The sequence below is a fragment of the Hevea brasiliensis genome, chromosome 9 (assembly GCF_030052815.1).
Source record: "Hevea brasiliensis isolate MT/VB/25A 57/8 chromosome 9, ASM3005281v1, whole genome shotgun sequence".
Classification (NCBI taxonomy): domain Eukaryota; kingdom Viridiplantae; phylum Streptophyta; class Magnoliopsida; order Malpighiales; family Euphorbiaceae; genus Hevea; species Hevea brasiliensis.
In genome coordinates, this window is record NC_079501.1 from 1,159,285 (window position 1) to 1,178,049 (window position 18,765).

At 34.8% G+C, this 18,765-nt stretch overlaps 2 protein-coding genes and 1 long non-coding RNA gene across 6 annotated transcripts; 2 read left to right on the forward strand and 1 right to left on the reverse strand.

The window, feature by feature from the left end:
* The first annotated feature begins 70 nt into the window (after positions 1–70).
* Positions 71–9,475, forward strand: LOC110666941 (T-complex protein 1 subunit alpha). The gene is made up of 17 exons (XM_021827624.2): positions 71–387; positions 558–622; positions 951–1,040; positions 1,160–1,246; positions 1,381–1,440; positions 1,590–1,640; positions 3,394–3,489; positions 4,021–4,086; positions 4,316–4,533; positions 4,830–4,926; positions 6,135–6,221; positions 6,671–6,805; positions 7,110–7,214; positions 8,258–8,386; positions 8,486–8,589; positions 8,967–9,057; positions 9,149–9,475. The coding sequence occupies exons 1-17, from the start codon at positions 315–317 to the stop codon at positions 9,230–9,232; spliced, it is 1,638 nt and encodes a 545-aa protein (XP_021683316.2). The 5' UTR covers positions 71–314; the 3' UTR covers positions 9,233–9,475.
* Positions 9,476–10,599: 1,124 nt separating this feature from the next.
* On the forward strand, positions 10,600–13,026 carry LOC110666942 (uncharacterized). Of its 3 annotated transcripts, none has more exons than XR_002497224.2 (3): positions 10,600–11,589; positions 11,740–12,248; positions 12,366–13,026. It is a non-coding gene; the product is annotated as an uncharacterized LOC110666942 (long non-coding RNA). The 3 variants fall into 3 exon arrangements; XR_009151067.1 differs by having other exon boundaries at positions 11,740–11,976; XR_009151066.1 differs by having other exon boundaries at positions 11,740–13,026.
* Positions 13,027–13,503: 477 nt separating this feature from the next.
* LOC110666943 (uncharacterized) lies at positions 13,504–17,526 on the reverse strand. 2 transcript variants are annotated; one of them, XM_021827625.2, is made up of 10 exons: positions 17,134–17,526; positions 16,992–17,058; positions 16,823–16,900; positions 16,586–16,638; positions 15,811–15,867; positions 15,639–15,722; positions 14,600–14,652; positions 14,455–14,519; positions 14,295–14,353; positions 13,504–13,906 (listed from the first exon to the last, which is right to left on the reverse strand). In XM_021827625.2, the coding sequence occupies exons 1-10, from the start codon at positions 17,377–17,379 to the stop codon at positions 13,817–13,819; spliced, it is 852 nt and encodes a 283-aa protein (XP_021683317.2). In that variant the 5' UTR covers positions 17,380–17,526; the 3' UTR covers positions 13,504–13,816. The 2 variants fall into 2 exon arrangements, with proteins under 2 accessions (XP_021683317.2, XP_021683318.2); XM_021827626.2 differs by lacking the exon at positions 15,811–15,867 and having other exon boundaries at positions 17,134–17,523.
* Positions 17,527–18,765: the final 1,239 nt, after the last annotated feature.

Consider the following 18,765-nt stretch of genomic DNA (forward strand, 5'->3'; position numbering starts at 1 on the left):
CCAATATATTGGGCCGGAGCAGGCTAAAATGGACCTCCAGCATTTTAATTTTTAGCGCCTTTCTAGTTTATACTAGGACTAGTGGTAGTACTAGGGTTTAATGCAAACACAACAAAACGACATCATCTGGCACTCCCCACCCTTCCTGCTAAGCTGAGGCGTCTTCTTCCATCTGAAAATTCGAGACACATTTTTCATAATCTGGGGGTTGCAGTTCATCATTTCCTCTGAACTTCCAGAAAACGAACGGCCCTTCTCCACCACTACTCGCAGATCCGACCTAGGGTTTGACGTTTCCGACGCGCGAAGCAGAAATGGCAATCGCGGCACAAACTCCTGACATTCTAGGTGAACGACAATCCGGCCAGGACGTTCGTACTCAAAATGGTTATGTCTCTTCTCTCAAGTTCTTCTTCTTCTTCTTCTTCTTCTTCTTCTTTTTTTCCCGATTCTCCTCTTTTTCCTTCTCGCTGGATACTTCTACATTTTGTGCTCTAGCGGTTCGACTAAAATAATTTGTTGCTTTCCTGTTATCTGTTGGGGATATGGCATGTTAGTGGTGGCGTGTCAAGCTGTAGCCAACATCGTCAAATCTTCGCTTGGTCCTGTTGGTCTCGACAAGGTATTCCTCCTCTCTACTGTTATTATTATTTTCTTAGGTAGTCCAATTTGTTGTTTAGTTCTCTTCAAAACTCGTAGTTTCATCTGAAACGATGATCTAACGCCGACCTTTACCTATTTAGTGACAATCGCTTGGCTGCTTGGACCTAACAATTGCATTTATAAATGCTGAAATTCCCGCTAAACTTGTTCACTTGTTTGTATTATCATTATTTTTGTTGATTGAAATGGAATTTTGTGCCAAAAATATATGATCAACAAATTTCTTGTCAAATTTATGCAGCATAAATATTTTTGTTTTTTAAATGTTTATTGATTACTTATTGTAGATGCTCGTAGATGATATTGGGGATGTAACCATTACCAATGATGGTGCCACTATTCTCAAGATGTTGGAAGTGGAGCATCCAGCTGCCAAGGTGGACATAATTTCATTTTTTGCTCTTTTTTATGCCTTAGTAGTATTATATTAAACTAGAGTTATTAGTTGCAGCTTCTTTTACTCATGATTGTCAATTTTCATTTTTGAGGTATATAGGTGCTTGTCGAGTTGGCAGAGCTTCAAGACCGAGAAGTAGGAGATGGAACAACTTCAGTTGTTATTGTTGCTGCAGAGTTGCTCAAGGTACTTGCAGCTTGTGTCTTTTTGGCCTTGGATTATTCTTGGAGTTCATTATTTTTTTTCCTCAGATGGGTATTTTAATCTCCATGATGTCCTAATGAGAATGGAAATCCATGATTGGATCATAATTTTTGCAGAGAGCAAATGATCTGGTGAGGAATAAGATTCACCCAACATCAATAATCAGTGGATACAGAGTGAGTTTTTTTTTTTTTTTACCCTCTTGTTATATAACACTCCTCAACTGCATATGTATGCAGACAACCAAAGACCTCGCATGGTTTTATTACTGGATCTTTTTTTCCTGACTGGTTTGGCTCCTGAAATTGTTTTTATTTGTGGACAGCTTGCTATGAGGGAAGCATGTAAGTATGTTGATGAAAAATTGGCTGTGAAGGTAAGGCTCTGTTCGATTTACTATTCAAAAGAACTTTTTTGATAATTATACTCATGGTTTCCCCTTTATAATAGCCATGTGACCGGCTATGTTATATGGTGGTGAGTGTTGGGCACTGAAAGAGTCGTATGCGTCTAAGATAAGAGTTGCAGAGATGAGAATGTTAAGGTGAATGAGTGGCCATACTATACTAGATAAAGTCCGTAATGAGAGTATTAGAGAAAAGGTAGGAGTGGTGTCAATTTAAGATAAGTTAAGAGAAGGGAGATTAAGGTGGTTTGGTCATGTGAAGAGTAGACATACAGAGACTCCAGTTAGACAAGTAGAGTACATTAGGTTAGAGGATAGAAAGAAAAAAAGGGGTAGACCTAAATTGACTTGGAGGAGAGTAGTACAACATGACTTATGACTTAGAAGCATTACACATTTCTGAGGATTTAACCCAAAATCGTTTAGAGTGGAGAAAGCGAATCCATATAGCCGACCCCAAATTTTTGGGATAAAGGCTTAGTTGAGTTGAGTTGAGTTGAATTTTCCCTTTATAATCTGTTTCATCAATCTTGTAAAATTGTGTTATCACTTATCTGTGTGGCATAGAGAAAACATTTACAATTATGGTGTCTGAAATGTTATGAATTTAGTAGCTCCAAGTGGCATATGGGGGATTGGTCAAGATTTTCATGACTATACTTGATATATCAACATTGACAAGTCATACTTGATAGATTTTCACCGTTATACCTGATATGGTATTGTACTCAATGCCTCTCTTAACACCCCCCCTGACGAGGTGCATAAACAAGCATTCCAAACACACTTCTACTTCCTATTTTGGCTAGATTTAGTTTATTTTATTTTCCTATTCTAATTAGGATTAATTGTTTAATTTTTCTATTTTAGTTGGGATTTAGTTTCTAGTTTTTCTATTTCATCTAGGATTTTGTTTTCCTATTTTATATTGATTTCTTATTGTATTTTAGTTCATCTGGAATTCTTAAATAGTAGATCTATTTTCCTATTAGAATTAGGAGATTAGATTTCTATAAGTACCCATTTACTCTTTTATTTTAGAGATTTTACTAATTTTCCCTTCAATAAAGCTATGTTTGTTTTATTTTATCCTTGGATTCTGGATTGAATCTTGTCTATTTCAAGGGTTTGATCGTGTGTCGATCTTTTTCCACACTACATGCTGTGTCACCCATCCCTCCTTCTACTTCATTTTTTTTTTTTTTTTGGGTTGGGGGGGGGGGTGAGAGAGGAAAGGGCGGGGGCTGATTTGGTTTCAACTGGTGCACTCAAGATCTCAATATCATTGAGCTGAAGTTCATTGTTCTTACGCCTTATATTTTCAAGAATGGTTCAGAAGTCATGTGAATCAAAATATTTTTGTAGCATACAATCATTAGAATAGATCTCTCGGCTCTCTTTTTTACTTGTACACTGTTGGCTTGTTGGTTGGTTTGGCTCTGAATGGGTGTACTTGAGGTCTCATAACCCTAGAAATTACTTCAATACAACTAAATCGAAGCTTATTGGTCTTACACTTTCTATTTTCAGGAATGGTTCAGAATTCATGTGAAGCAAAAGAATTTTGTGGCATACGGACATTAGAATATTTCTTGTCTCTATTTTACTTGTGCACTTTTGGTTATGGATTTTATGCGACATATTTTTATCTGCTACTGCAATGCATTGCCTGATCTACTAAATTTTTAATGTCATTAACTAGTGTCTTTTATTGTTTTCATAGGTTGAAAAACTTGGAAAAGATTCTCTTCTAAATTGTGCTAAGACAAGCATGTCCTCGAAGTTGATAGCTAGTGACAGCGATTTTTTTGCGAATCTGGTATGTTTATCGTTGGCAAGTAGTATAACTTTATTGCCCTGGGTGGATTCCTCTGTAACCATTTAACCGATATGTGTTCATGAGTAAAAAAATTATAAAACCATGTTTGTAACTGTATTTGGTTTCTCAATCAGTTGGATGATTCGAGCAGTTTTAGGTTCCAAACTCTTGTAATGATATCTCTGAGTCATAACTTTTCTACAAAATTATTAACTTCTGCCTTTGGCTTAGTTGTACTCTTTTGAAATCTATGTTTCCCTTTCTATTCTGCTGCTAGTGTTATACTTGCTACTATAGTTTGCTGCATCTGTTAGCTCTATCAGATATTACTATTGTCACCATCATTTTTATTTCCTTATATTTCTTAGTTTTTTCCTTTTGAATTTTATAATCGGTTTATTGATGGAATTGTACAAAAACGTAGGCATTTTTAGTTTTGATTTTGACCAGATTCTAGCTTCTAGACAGAGTTCCTGAGGAACTTTCATGTGTGTGTTTGCCTGTTAATTTATTCACTGAATTTCTTCATAGGTTGTAGATGCTGTACAAGCAGTAAAGATGACCAATGTACGAGGGGAAGTCAAATACCCGATCAAGGTTAGTGGCTCTATGGTTTCAATATGTTGGCCATAAAAATTTCTTGTGCCTGATTATGTAGGTGGTATTCGTGGCAATTCGTCATATTGATGATCAGCTTCCTGTGTCAAACAGTTTAAAAACCTATAGATTGATATTTTGTCTCCAAAATTTTTCATCAAATTGGCATGGCTCCTCTAACCTGCATGGTGGGTGTTCTAATACCCTAGTTGCTTGTTTGATCTTCCAGAGCATCAATATTTTGAAAGCTCATGGAAAAAGTGCAAAAGATAGCTACCTATTGAATGGGTATGCTCTAAATACTGGTCGTGCTGCACAAGGAATGCCTACAAGAGTTGCACCTGCAAGAATTGCATGCCTTGACTTTAATCTTCAGAAGACAAAGATGCAATTGGGCATACAAGTCTTAGTTACTGATCCCAGGGAGCTTGAGAAAATTCGTCAAAGGTGACCATATCATAGACTTCAAACTTCATTGAAAATTATTTGTCCTAATTAGGTTGCCTTGGACACTTTGGTTATCAGTTTCTTCCATTACTGCACTTTCATTGTAGCAATCAGTTCATAGTTTTATGAAGTTTACGATGTGCTTGGTACACAAGCTTAGCCACACCTCTGCCTCTCATACTTCCTTGTCCCATGTTCCATTTTGTTCCCTACTTTTTTTTGCTGGTGGCATAATAAGATGATTCATCATGTGATGCGCTTGTGAATGTGGCTTTGATGATATCTGTGCTTAACAGAGAAGCGGATATGACAAAGGAACGCATTGAGAAACTCTTGAAAGCTGGAGCAAATGTTGTTTTAACTACAAAAGGAATTGATGACATGGCTCTTAAGGTAAGCCCCTGTTATAGCTGTTTCCACCTGCTTCAGACCCAGTGTTATTAAGGCAAGAGGCAACGCTAAGGCGACAGGATACCCTATGGCCTTAGGCGAGAGGCAAGGTGAGGGTGAGAGTCACCATAGCCTAAATTGCCTAAATTTTATATGTATATATACCTTTTAACATAAAAATGTCATACTTTTACCTAGTTTAATAAGTAAAAAAGCATATTAAAAAGAAAAAAGCATATTATGTCTATATGTAATATAAGAGAAACAGAACCAAATCTATGCTTCAAGTCTCCAATTAATAAGAACTAAACTATTTCAAAATGAAAAAACCGTTTGCAAATGCACATCTCAATCTTAAGCACATATTATCACAATACGCATTTAAAAAAAGCATATCACAATACTCATCTAACAACAATGAAACAAAAAATTAAAAGGAAACAAAAAAAAAGATAGATAAAGTGCTGCTGCTGGATCAAAAAATGGTGGGACTGGGAGAGAAGAAAGAATAGAAGAGGAGAGAAGGAGAAGAGAAGAGATGAAAAAAAAAGTAAAAAGAAAAAAAAAAGGAACATGCAGCAAAATAGAACTGCCGTTGCTGGATTAAAAATGGCGTGACTGTGAGAGAAGAAAGAATAGAAGAAGAGAGAAAGAGAGGAGAGAAGAATAGAATAGAAGAGAGGAGAGAGCGGAAAGAAGAAGAAGACATGAGAGACATACCAGGTCCTTTTTCCAACAGCTGTGGCGTGAAATGAGAGCCTCTACTTAGGGTTTTTTGCTTTTTGCTGTTCAAACAACAAATAAAAAAAAAGTGATTGTTACATAATTGTTGCATAACAAAGGCATCACCTCCATCGCCCTGCACCCTGCGTCTTTTTCCCTATGGCAGTCACCTCTCGCAACCCACGCCAGGCACATCCAGGCGAGGTGCTAGAGGGTTGCCTCCCCTCGCTTGGCGCCTCAGAGCGCCTTTAACGACACTGTTCAGACCTTGCTCTAGCAGTAGGCAGTTTGTATTTGCCATTGCTTAACAGATTTGTCTAACAATATGACCTTTTTCTGCAATAGCCACTCAGTACTGCATATCCACTTTGTTCAGTATTACATATTAGCTGTGCTTCTAATAAGCTCAGGCTGACATGAGCTGCTTGGATTTTCTAAGCATGCAATCTGCTTTAATTACGCTAATTTATTGTTTACCATTATTTCAGTATTTTGTGGAAGCTGGGGCTATTGCTGTGAGACGTGTTCGGAAAGAGGATATGCGTCACGTTGCCAAGGCGACTGGTGCAACCATGGTAATTCTTCTAGCCCTGCAGTGATTATTGTAATCATCAATATTGGTTATCTGTTTCAAGGAGGGATTGCTCATCCTTGTTGAGTATATGCAGTTTAGCTTTGGTTTCACCATGTGAAATTTGGACATCTTAATCTTTCAATGTTCTTGTCCCCTAGCATCTAATTGATTTAGATGTACATATTGCTGTATCATTTGAACTTCAAAATAAAGGCTTCACCTATTGCATTATTTCATTAGCGTTTACTGTTACATCGCCCTTATTAATAATTTTTTGTCTCCTTTTGGAAGGGGAATAACTTTTTCTATATTTTCTGCCTTCTTTTTTGTTTGAATCGGGTCAGTTACTTTTACTACATTCTGTATTTTGTTATCCACTGCTTCCTACTACTTTCTAGTATTCATGTCATCATGTTAACTGTCTATATGCCTGCTTTGGTGTGCCTCTAGGTTTCAACTTTTGCTGATATGGAAGGGGAGGAAACATTTGATCAATCGCTTGTTGGATATGCTGATGAAGTTGTGGAAGAACGCATTGCTGATGATGATGTGATTATGATAAAGGGGACAAAATCTACTAGTGCGGTGTGTGATTTGCTTTCTTTACGTTTCACACATTTAACAATGTTGATTCTAGACCTAAATTTTAAATCAATAGAACTCCTATGTTCATGAAAAAGTATGATATCATATATTGTAAGTGCAGTAGTCTTTTGCTAAGGTCTAGCATACTCGTGCATGCTAAAAGTTGAAAGAGGTTGAGATTTTGAAGAGCAGCAGATTTGGATCACCACATTATTGTTTTTTCTAATTGGTACATAATGTTTGTAGAGTGTGAATGGCATTCATGATTTCCCCAAGTTCTCTGATTGATTTATTGTATGCTCAGGTTTCTCTAATCCTTAGAGGTGCAAATGACTATATGCTGGATGAGATGGAGAGAGCTCTGCATGATGCTTTATCTGTTGTTAGAAGGACCCTTGAATCTAATACGGTAAACTAGACACTTGCTCATTACATTCTCTGCATTATGTGAAATTTTGAAATCAATTGAAAATTGGAATTGATAATGCTGCCTTAGTTGGAGCTTTATTTAATTCCTCTATGCAATTATAATGAAAAGTGAAGAATTCGATAAAAAAAAAAAAGCGTGCTTATTGTTCTTTTTACTAGACACTTGCTCATTACATTCTCTGCATTATGTGAAATTTTGAAATCAATTGAAAATTGGAATTGATAATGCTGCCTTAGTTGGAGCTTTATTTAATTCCTCTATGCAATTATAATGACAAGTGAAGAATTCGATAAAAAAAAATGCGTGCTTATTGTTCTTTTTACTAGGTTTTGTTTTTGTCTTGAAATTTTAAAATGATAATGCCCCGGATCTTTGTTTCTTTTTCACTGTCAGCAGAGTAAGAAGCTTTGCTAATGTCATAAGCTAATTAGAATGGTGTAGATTGTCAATTGGATGGCTTGGGGCACATATGTTGATGCATATTTTGGCATTAATGGATAAATAAATAATATTAAGTTTGGGCTCTATGAGTGGGAAAGGGTAGTAACGTTTTTGAATGTGCAAGATTGAACCATGACGGTTGTAAAACAGAAACATTTGAAAATTTTGTTGTTAGACATGTCAACCGTCTTGATGGGCCAACCAATTGCAGGGATTGTATTTTGGACCCTGCCACGTTTAAGTCGGAAAACAGAATAACCTGGTTAATAATATTTTCATTGGCTGGGATGGGAGGGTAATGGGCCCTGAACCCAACCCATAACTATTCTACTCCCAAAATAGCCAGAAATATTTGGAATACGAAGGCCATTGCAGTTGTAGGGGGGCATTTGAAGTAAATTTTGAAAAAAAATAAATTAGGAAAGGATTATTGGATTTAACTATTCCTTTTTGTCATTATTTGGGATTATGAGAACTTATCAAGTGCCTTTATTTTTATCTTAAGAAAAAACAGTATGGGACTACTTTAATGATTGTTGATTGTTCGAGTTTTGTTCATTATTCACTTGCCTGTATTACAGGTAGTAGCAGGTGGAGGTGCAGTTGAGGCTGCCTTGTCTGTGTATTTGGAGTATCTTGCTACAACTCTGGGATCACGAGAGCAGTTGGCAATTGCTGAGTTTGCTGAATCTTTACTTATCATACCAAAGGTTTAGCATAGTATATTGATGCACAGCATATGAGACTTTTCCCTTCCCATATCCCCTCCCAATATGAAGTTACTTGTAATAATGACGCATTCGGTGCAGGTACTTGCTGTTAATGCTGCTAAGGATGCCACTGAGTTAGTAGCAAAACTACGGGCTTACCACCACACTGCTCAAACAAAGGCTGATAAGAAACATTTATCGAGGTATTGTGGTATATGTTTTGAACATTGTAACTGATTTTGTTTGCCATTGTCCTTTTCTCAGCTTACTTGCTACTCCATTTCTTCTGAAAATAAAAATGTGAGAGGGCAGTTAATTCTAGTAGTATGTTACTGCTTGGGTTTGGTTTTAACAGGTATAGATAGTTAGCATGATCTCTTTATCACTTGTATTTTTTAACCAGAAGTGTTAAAAAAAGGTTTGTGTATTTTTATTTTATTTTATTTTTTTGTTTTGGTGTTTTTTGTTTTGTTGGGGGGGTGTTGGGTTTGGGTTTGGTGGAAGAAAAAGAAATCATTAGCTCTACTTGTTTTCCCTCAGCGTCTCATATTATATTCAGCTTCTACTAAAATTGTTGCAGCATGGGACTAGACCTTTCAAAGGGCACCATTCGAAACAACTTAGAAGCTGGAGTTATTGAACCCGCAATGAGCAAAGTGAAGATAATTCAGGTAATAACTGTGGAAAATACAAATGCAGAAATTTATGGAATTCATGCGGCCAAGTAATCTAATGTTCTAATCAATTTTTCCTGTTTGCTAGTTTGCCACTGAAGCAGCCATAACAATTCTTCGAATTGATGACATGATCAAGCTCGTCAAAGATGAAAGCCAAAATGATGAGTAATAGGGTCAGTATATTTGATGATGCGCTGGGATCTTTTATTCAGTTATTTCTAACTGTAGTCTCTGGTAAGGGGGGAAGGGGATGGGATATGTGTGGCCGTTTATTCTGTGGCCTGTGTTGTTGATGCGATGAAGAGTATGGTTTTGAGTTGATTATTTGTTTTGCCCTTGAAATGCAAGGATGTATGTCTTGCTGGAGCAATTTTTATAGCAAACTCAAAAGTAACTCCTTCAAGCGTGCTTATTTATGGTCTATTATAACCTAGTAAGTTATAGCGCACTAACCTGCGAAGCGATGACGTCCTACTAGCAACTGTACTATATGACAAAAAGTGGGGTTAATTCATTTGCACAAGTCGGGAACAAAAATAAGAGCAAAATTCAAGAAAGGTATTGGAAGGAGTTGTTCCAGTCAAGGAAATCCTCTTAAACATGATACATCATAAATGAGAGGATTTTTTTTTTTTTTTTTTAACGTTTTCGTGAAAATTTTCAGAAAATATTCTCGTGCAATTATGTTAGAAAATTAATCAGAGGATGTTACTCAGCAGTAGTATTTTTCACATCTTGGTGAAACTCCTCCAATTTCTTTGCTTTGGAAGGAGCCCTCTTTTTCCACCTGAAGTATCAGCTTCTTTAGATTTCGGGCAACAAATGGTAGGAATGTAAATTAGTTAAACTAATTGTGAATCATTTAAATGTAATATTAGAAATTGATTAAATTTTAATCGAGTATAAATTGACTTGTTCGAATAATTTTGCAAGTTTAATTTAATATCATAATATTTGCTATGAATAAATTGCAATTTTAATTAAATTTATTTACACTTGTACCCTTATATATTTATTTATAATTCAAAAATAAATATTAATCAATTTTTAATTGGAATCCAATTAAAATTATTGGAATTTGAACTTATATTTAAAACTATTGAATTGAAATAATTTGAGTTTGAATATTAATTTTAAAAATTAAATTCAATCGAATGAAATTTCAAACTTACTTTGAGAGTGTAGTCGAGTTTAAACTTGAGAAAGAATTTTTTAAAGTCAAAATTAAATTGTTTCATTTTAAATTAAATTAAATTAAATTATTATGAAGTTTCTTCTTATATTGTTTTCCTTTTAGCAAGCACAACAATGAGTTTAGAAACAAGAAAATGTATATTTATATTAAAATTTATATACTTAATATATTTATATTAAAATTTTTATAAAATTAGTCAGATGTGGTATTACTCATCTAAAATTAAGTTAAATAGTCAATTAAAATTAAGTCAAATAGTCAATGATTGAGTAAATAATATAATATGACAGTTAAAGTATCAACGCTCGATGAAACAGTAAGACTAAGCAGAAGATTCAAACAATCAGACCAAGCAGAAAATTGTTAGGGCAATCTGAACTGAGCCAAAAACTACTAAGGAAAAATAGTTATTGCTCGCCTGGCAAATTGAATATTGCCAATCTTGAACAATAAAAACTTCAATATCTGATAAAGTCAGAATATCAGGAGAGAATTTTAAGATATCCATCTCATATCTGAGATTTATGTAACTCAAACAAATAGTTACAACATATATTTAATTTTTAATTTATAAATATAAGAAATAGGCATTAAACAGGTACACTTAATGGCTGGTTGTAAGGCATTGACTTCACTATTTCTTTGTCTACAGGCTCCACTTGAAACGCACGTAGCACGCGGACTATTCTACACAGGCTTATAGTAGCATCAATATGTATAATAAAGAATAGAGGAAGAAACGACCCGTATTCCATTACGCTTACATTCGCTCAAATTTTTATTATCCCTTCTTGCTCCTAATCCTCTTTGTTTTATTAAAAACTATAGTCAACTAGATCCGGCTGGCAATGTTTTTTCCTCTTCTATTTTTTTTCCCTTTTAAATGTTAATACCAGACGGTAAAGACAGATGTAAGCAGTTGTAAATGCTAGATGCTAAATGCAATAAGAGCTATTGTTATGCTGAGGAGACCTATGTATTACTGATGGTGAGCATGTGTAACCATGTGTCTATGATGGAATATCATAGAATATGCTGAGGTAGAGATATATTGCAAGAACAACTCCAATCGACCCTTTAAAAACGCTGTGCAATGCCTGCGGTGTAAGGTATAAATTGGGTCGGCTGGTTCCCGAATATAGACCCGCGGCTAGCCCGACGTTCGTGCTGACTCAACACTCAAACTCTCACCGGAAGGTATTGGAGCTCCGGAGGCAGAAGGAGATGTTGAAGTAGCAGCAGGACGAACAGCATGTCTACCATCCTCACCACCGCCCCAAGCAGGACTTTGCAGTATGCCAACGATTTGCAATCTGAATCTTGTGAATTAGGTACAATTACTCTAGAATGTGACGTTGTGTTATCGAACACTCTAGTTTTCCGTTTAGTTTTCTTTGATTATTTCTAAACAAAACAGAAAATACTACTAACTAAACACATTCTGTTGTGTTTTAACGTTTCAACTGCCATTTCCTCCCCAGGTAAGTACACAATTCTCAAGAAAAATTTGAATGTGTGTGTGAGCGAGAGAGAGAGATGAGTAACGCTTGTGGGATGGGAAAGGGAAATGAGGGCTAAGCCAAAATTCTCTCTTCAAATCCCTTGCCTCTCTCCATATAAAAAGTGTCTGGTCGCATGGAAACCAAGGGAGAGAAGAAGAAGAAGAAGAAGAAGAAGAAGAGCTTGCAGTTCAGTCACATTGGTTACTATAGGTGAAGGTGAGTGATCTTTATTTATCTTTTTAGGGACAATCAATCGATTGGTTCTGGCTGGGAGAACTTCCAACGATGATTAAGTATTTGTAATACTTCAATCATGCGCATGCTTTTAGTTCCTATGATCCAACCAGCGATTTTTGTGTTTTCTCTCTGTTTGTTAAGAGCGAGTTTCCTTCAATTGCCGATGATGTGTGGCTTCCCTCTACGCATTTCAGACAGAGGGGAGCTTCCCTTCCCTATCTAGTTGTGGGTTTAACCCTCCTCTCATTAGGGTAGGGACTATAAATAGTTTTTGTGTTTATTTCTGTAATAGGTCTTTAAATATACATTGAGAGGGCTTCTATTCGACCCGTTAAAGATTCTTTTTGGTATTTAATTGTCTGTGTCAGGTTACAATTCCAGCGGTGCATGGTGAGTAAAAGTACCGATGGTGGGTTGTGGAGTGCTGATCAGGAGACTGGCCCAGACAGCGTAGATGAGATGCCGAAGAACACCGTTGTTGTCTTTGTCCTCTGCTCCAATCGATGTTCTACACCACTGGAAGATCTAGCTTTTTTTTTTTTTTTTATGTTGTTTGGACTGCCTGGAAGCCTTGGGATGTGTCTAAGAAGATCTTCGAGCATGGTCCTATAGAAAGAGCTTGCATGGTTGATGTCTTGTTCGATTTTTTTTTTCTATGGTGCTAATCTAAGTCTTGAGTAGTTCCAAGGATGGAAAGGTTGGTCGACAATGGCAGCGCTGAAGGTTTGGTGTTTCTGTGGAGTGCCGAGTCAAAGTCTAATGGGTTGAAAATCCAATGTGCCTGGGATTTGTCTTTTGGGCTTTAGATCCTATTAGGATGCTGAGTTTGGATTCAATCAGACTTTTTTTTAACTTGGACCCTTTGTGCTATTTGTTTCATGTTAGATTAAGGTTGGAGGCTCGGGCTCAATTTTTATGTAACCCAAGACCCTAAATGAATACTCTATGTAATTAAACCTAGGCCTTTGTTATGCAATAAACTCTTATCAATTGATAAACAAAAAAATCAGCGATTTTATTTTTCTTTAACTGGATTGGACCACTGCTGGCTTCGTACAAACAGCTTGCCAAAACAAATATACCGGCTTTAAATTTTTCTTTACGGATTTCAAAGTTGAGCTTAATACATAGCCCGCCTAGAATTAGAAATGGAGTAATCGTTTGCCTGTTTGAGTTGCCTATGCCCATTCAATATGCGAATTGTTTTGAATTGCCCACGTCCTATCAGGATTAATATAGTAGGTTAAATTCGTGCTACTTATGGTGGCCCCTCCCGATTGGGAACTGGGTTTGAAGAAAACCGATGTATCGAACCCCGAATAGGGCAAGGCTAGTATTTTAAAAATATATAAATAATAATTATATATGCCCCTTAATTAATACACCTTTGTAATTTGTGTATCTGCATTGAAAAAGTATTCTATTTATAATATTATGCAAATCTATAATCTTCATTTTGGGAAAGAGGGCAAAAGGATGAGGGAGGTGAGATGGGAGCAAAATAAATAAATAAAAACTAAAAGAGTGCATCAGCCAACCTGCTCTTGTTAATCCATCCACAACACGACTCTTTCTTGACGCTAATTATTCACTGACTGTATAGGTAAATAATGAAATCAGTCCCTGCTTTGGTTTGCCTCTCTGTATTCCCGCCAATAAATAACTATCATTTTGCATTGGTTTTGTTTTCACTTTTAACACAATTCAAAATCTTAAACTTGGAACTCTAAGAACAGAAGCCATCTCTTATATGTTAAATATGCAACTGCGATTTTAAATCCAAAGCGCCCAAGCGAAAAAAATTGGAATGCAAGCATTTTCAGACTGAGATTCCATAGTTACTGATTTTCGTCACCTCCTTAGTCAAGGCATTCTTTTCTCGCTTTGCCTCAGAAGCAAGGCTGGAAACCTGCAAGTCAAATTGTTCCATATGAGCAAATTAATTGATACAAATTTGCAAATAAAATATGACCATGTTTGTAATTCAGCATGCAAATTACAACAGTATGCGAACCATTTGAGAAATATCATTGTAAGTGTGCATCCCAGTAAATGCATGAACATAGAAATAACAGTAGCATCAGAGCTCCACTCATGCCCAAGAGCATATGCCATTGATTAATGAGATAAAATTAAATAAATCTACCAGCAGTTTCCTTCCCCAGGCTACAAAAGGACAACAGCATAGGTAGGGAGGTGATTATGTCAAAATGTTAATCCCAAAATTTATGCTAGTTCAAGTCCTTCATATTTTTTTAAGGCAACACATTGTGTGTGGTTAATCCAAAAAGACTTACTTGTGACCGGAATCTAGATGCTTCTCTGCTAGGCAATTCCCGAATAATTTCCTTCAAGCCTGATGCAGCGGATAAAAATTTGATTTGAGAAAATGAGCATGTCCATACAAGTTCAGTTTGCTCAATGTAGACAATAGGCAAGAAGTAATAGTTGCATTACCTGTTGCTTGTCTTTCAATCTTATAAGCTGACCGAATCACGCCTTGAATCTGCTTTCCTGCTTGTCTGTAACAATAGAAACAAGTTTGGACAGAAAAATCAACAAACTGTAACAAGAAGAGAATACCTTCCTCCAACACACAAACCTGAGTTTTGTTCTTCCACGAATCAACTCCTGTTCTGCTAATGATGCCCTCTTCTGAAAAACAATAATCATATGTCATGGTTTGTATCCCAAGAAATGCTCGGATGGAAATGATAATTTGATGTAAGGGGAAAAAATGTGAATGTGTGATTTAAAACTGAATGTACTAACGGAAGTTCAGCACAATCCCAAGTTACAGTGAGCTTAATAACCTTTCCACAGGATTAAATTTTTGAACTATACGAGAACGGATGAGAAAACAAATCTCAAATTTTCTATTAATTCTCAATATCAATTGTCAAATTATCAATAATAAAAGTCTACCTAAATACCTAGAGGACATAGGCATTCATAGTAGAATTATGAATGCTACTACTACTACTACGATTAGGAATCCCAAAATAAGAAAATATTAAATCAATACTAACTAGAAAAATAATAAACCTACTAAAACTCTTTAAATATTCCTAAATAATAACAAAATTCCTAAATAATAGAAATCTAAACTTCTGAATTTTATGACGAAAAATTAAACCAACTTAATTCCTGAATTGAATCTTCCTTGATGCATCACATTTTCTTTCTCTTTTCTTTTGGGAAGCAGAGGAGTTTGCAAAAGGTTAGAACAGATAGACTTCAGTATAATTGCTCATTATCAACCTGACATTATTGAGGAAAAATAAAAAGGGAAGGTTTCCATGATGCTAAAAAATCCAGATTTCACCTTCCCATTTGTCCTCCTTATCTCTGGTGTTCGACCTTCCAGATGTGTAAACCATAGTTCACCGAAATAACTCCCTTTTATATACTATTCCTAAATATAAATATATAACAAGTGCAAAAGTGCGCAACTGACATCACAACTTATTCTTTGCTCTAAAACAATCAACATTTTTGGTAGATTGCTATTCATTAATCACAGCAAAACTGAAGAGGAAATTATTTTTCTAAAATAATTATAAAAGCAAAAAGAAAGCACTCGGGACATTGTCTTACTGACTCTAAATCATCACCTAAAATAAGAGAAGAATGAAAGATACCTCTAACTTCTCGCTTTCGGCCTTCAAAAGGCTAATCGACTGCCTCAATTCCTTTACCTTAGCATCTGCTCGGGAAAGTAGGGACTGCAGCCGGAAAGAGCATTTACATTCACTTCAAAGTTTTACAAACATAACTTAATTCTTAGCGTGAGAATTATGCAATAATGCATACATGATGCTCCAGGCAATCTATACATGCATCCATAGCCCATTGTGTCCCATAACTGTGCTTCTCAAAAACATAAAGCAACCAAAGACACAATATCAGTCAAATTTGATCATCCACTTAGAATTTGAATTTCCAATTTAGATTACACAGTCGGATCTAGGATTGATTAGCAGAAAGCATATCATAACGCATACATTTTTGCCATATGCCCACAGAACATTTCAAACCAGCTACTTATTCGCCAGAAACTATTTCAATGCTACCAACTTTCGGGTTTACTTTAATTGCTTGCTGCAAATATTATTATACAACCTAGGAAATGATTGATCATTTTCATTTCAATGCTACCAACTTTCGGGTTTACTTTAATTGCTTGCTGCAAATATTATTATACAACCTAGGAAATGATTGATCATTTTCATTTATTTTAACAAAATCTTCTTACTAATTTTCCTTTCTCTAGTTCATTGTAGTAAAATCAGAGTACAACAAATTATTTGACACTCCATGACATAAATGACAACATATTAGGCACAATCTTTATTAGATATCATTTTAAAAATCTAAAAATTCAATAACCAAACGACTCTTACTCCATATATTATAAATATAATAAAACACAGGGTTTTTTCTCATTGTAGTATAACTCGGAACTATTGACTGGCATAAAAAATGAATAATGTTAGCAGCAATGGCAGCTTAGCTCAGGGATTATGCTGTTTGTAATCAACCAATTACAACTTTACAAGGTAAGAGCAGATAGAGTAATTTAGCTGACCTCTTCACTCACAAAAAGGCGCAAGGTATTGTAGTACAAATAGCGTCTCGGCCCTGAAAATTATAAATCAAACGCCTAAGAGACAGAAAGTGGAGAGGGAATATGCCTATTACATGTTAACTTGATCAAGTATTGACACTTCTTTGCAAAACAGAAACAGCAATCTAGCTTGCAATTGCCGAAACGCAAAAGGTAGATACATTGCTTAATTCAATATAACAGATACAACGACCATACTTTTCAGTAGTACGAATCCCAATCCAACAGCAACCCCTCCTGTAACAAGTGGATATGAAGCTGCAATTTTGACGCCTTCTGCAGTAATCATGCCAAAATATGAACTTCTGAATTATTTAATCCTTTAATCCTTTAAAACATTTGTCAACTGCAAGCATAGGAGGAATACCTTTAATCCTTCCAAAAAGCATATCCTCGTAAACAAGAAGCTCAGACTTGACATCTTGCAGAGAATCCTACATGTACCAATCAATCAAAATTTCCTAGTGGCCATTAACATATGCAACTGAGCTAGATTCTAGGAACTTTACCATTGTTTGATGGAAGTGAGCGGAAGAAGTGGAACGAATTCCCGCTAAGCGAGATCTGAGAGCATTAGTGGTATCATCGACTGCTTCTTTGATGGTCTTCTGGTACATAAGAGCTTGTTGAACTGCGTAGTCGATCCATGGAGAAACTTCTTCTAGGGTTTTGGATCCGATCGTAGAAGGGAACTCGCTGGGTTGCGTTAGGCTTGGCTTCCCCTCAGATGAAGATGAGTCTGTGACTGTCGCCATTTAGCCAGAGACTGGTATTTTCGATCAAGATGTAGAATTCATAAAACCTTAGCCTCAGTTTTACAGCTCAAAATGGGGAGGCTAAATAGCAGAGGAACCTACTTTCTCCTGTTTGGATACAAGGAGTAAAATAGCCAGAGGAAGGAAAATACAAGAAATAACTTTTGTAAAACTACTATATAATCCATTTCTCTCACAGCACTAATAATTGGTTTCCGTATAAATTAATTAATTAATTTTATTAAAATAAAAAAAATAAATAATAATTTATTAGTATTTACTAATAAAAACATTAATTAATTGATTAAATAATTTAATAAAAATAAAAAATAATAGTTAAATATTATATTTTTAAAAATATAATAACTGAATAATTAATTTTATTAAAATTATGAATTAAATAATAATTTTTTTAACTTTAATCGTAGCGAGAGCCAATAATGATGCGAGCTGAATGGTAAATTTTTGGAATAGTGGACTAATGGATATGGCGGGTTAAAATATTTTTTAAAATATAAATGCATAATTTAAAAAATATAAATAAATTTTAGACTCTATTTATTATTAAAGTGATATTTAGTATTTGATTATATCTACAATACTATCTCTTATTTAATTTATACGTCTTAATTAGTTTTTAAGATAATATTTATATTTATTCAATAATATTAATTATTATAATAACTATTAATTAACTATTTTATTAATTATTAGATACTAATTAATTATTCATATAATAATTTAAAATATAAATATTTAATAAAAAATAATTATTGAATTAGCTAATGGCTATTTTTACTAATAATTATTTTTATTGAATACTTTTACTTTTAATTATTATATAAATAACTAATTTCTAATCATAAATATCTAATTAATAAAATAATTGGTAAAATAAAAAAACAGTCAGTATCACTAAATAAACCCTTAATTTAAATAAATTTAAAATATAAAAATTACCTAGTTTTGCCATCAATTCCGACCAACCAGACTTTAGTTTTCTATCAAATGTAATATTTTCCTTCAAAAAAATTTACATAAATAGGAAAAGGGTTGGTCTATTTTCAAAACTAAAATAGCTAATGACCCCAAGTTCTTAAATGCAATTTTATTATTACCCTCATAAAATGTCATTCAGAAAAATTAATATAATTTTTCATTATATCAAGAGCAAAATATTAATATCTTTCAATTTATGCTCTAAACAATCTTTTCTCCTAATAAATTAAACAACATTAATTTTCGTTTTTAAAAAATAGAAATGCTCCACAGTATACTATTAAGGGTGTTCGGTTTCAGTTCAGTTTGGAATTTGCCTATAAACCAGAACCGAATTGAAATTTTAAAATTTTGGTATTGTTCGGGTTTGGTTATTTATTGTTTCGG

Bases quoted from the DNA above. Each gene is read 5' to 3' on its own strand.
- LOC110666941 (XM_021827624.2), top strand. From the start codon at position 315: ATGGCAATCGCGGCACAAACTCCTGACATTCTAGGTGAACGACAATCC. The intron at 6,222-6,670 runs GTAATTCTTCTA...GTGTGCCTCTAG, and splicing joins AGGCGACTGGTGCAACCATG to GTTTCAACTTTTGCTGATAT. The intron at 9,058-9,148 runs GTAATAACTGTG...CCTGTTTGCTAG, and splicing joins GCAAAGTGAAGATAATTCAG to TTTGCCACTGAAGCAGCCAT.
- LOC110666943 (XM_021827625.2), bottom strand. From the start codon at position 17,379: ATGGCGACAGTCACAGACTCATCTTCATCTGAGGGGAAGCCAAGCCTA. The intron at 15,723-15,810 runs GTATGCATTATT...TTCCGGCTGCAG, and splicing joins TAGATTGCCTGGAGCATCAT to TCCCTACTTTCCCGAGCAGA. The intron at 13,907-14,294 runs GTAAGTCTTTTT...TTTGACTTGCAG, and splicing joins CATCTAGATTCCGGTCACAA to GTTTCCAGCCTTGCTTCTGA.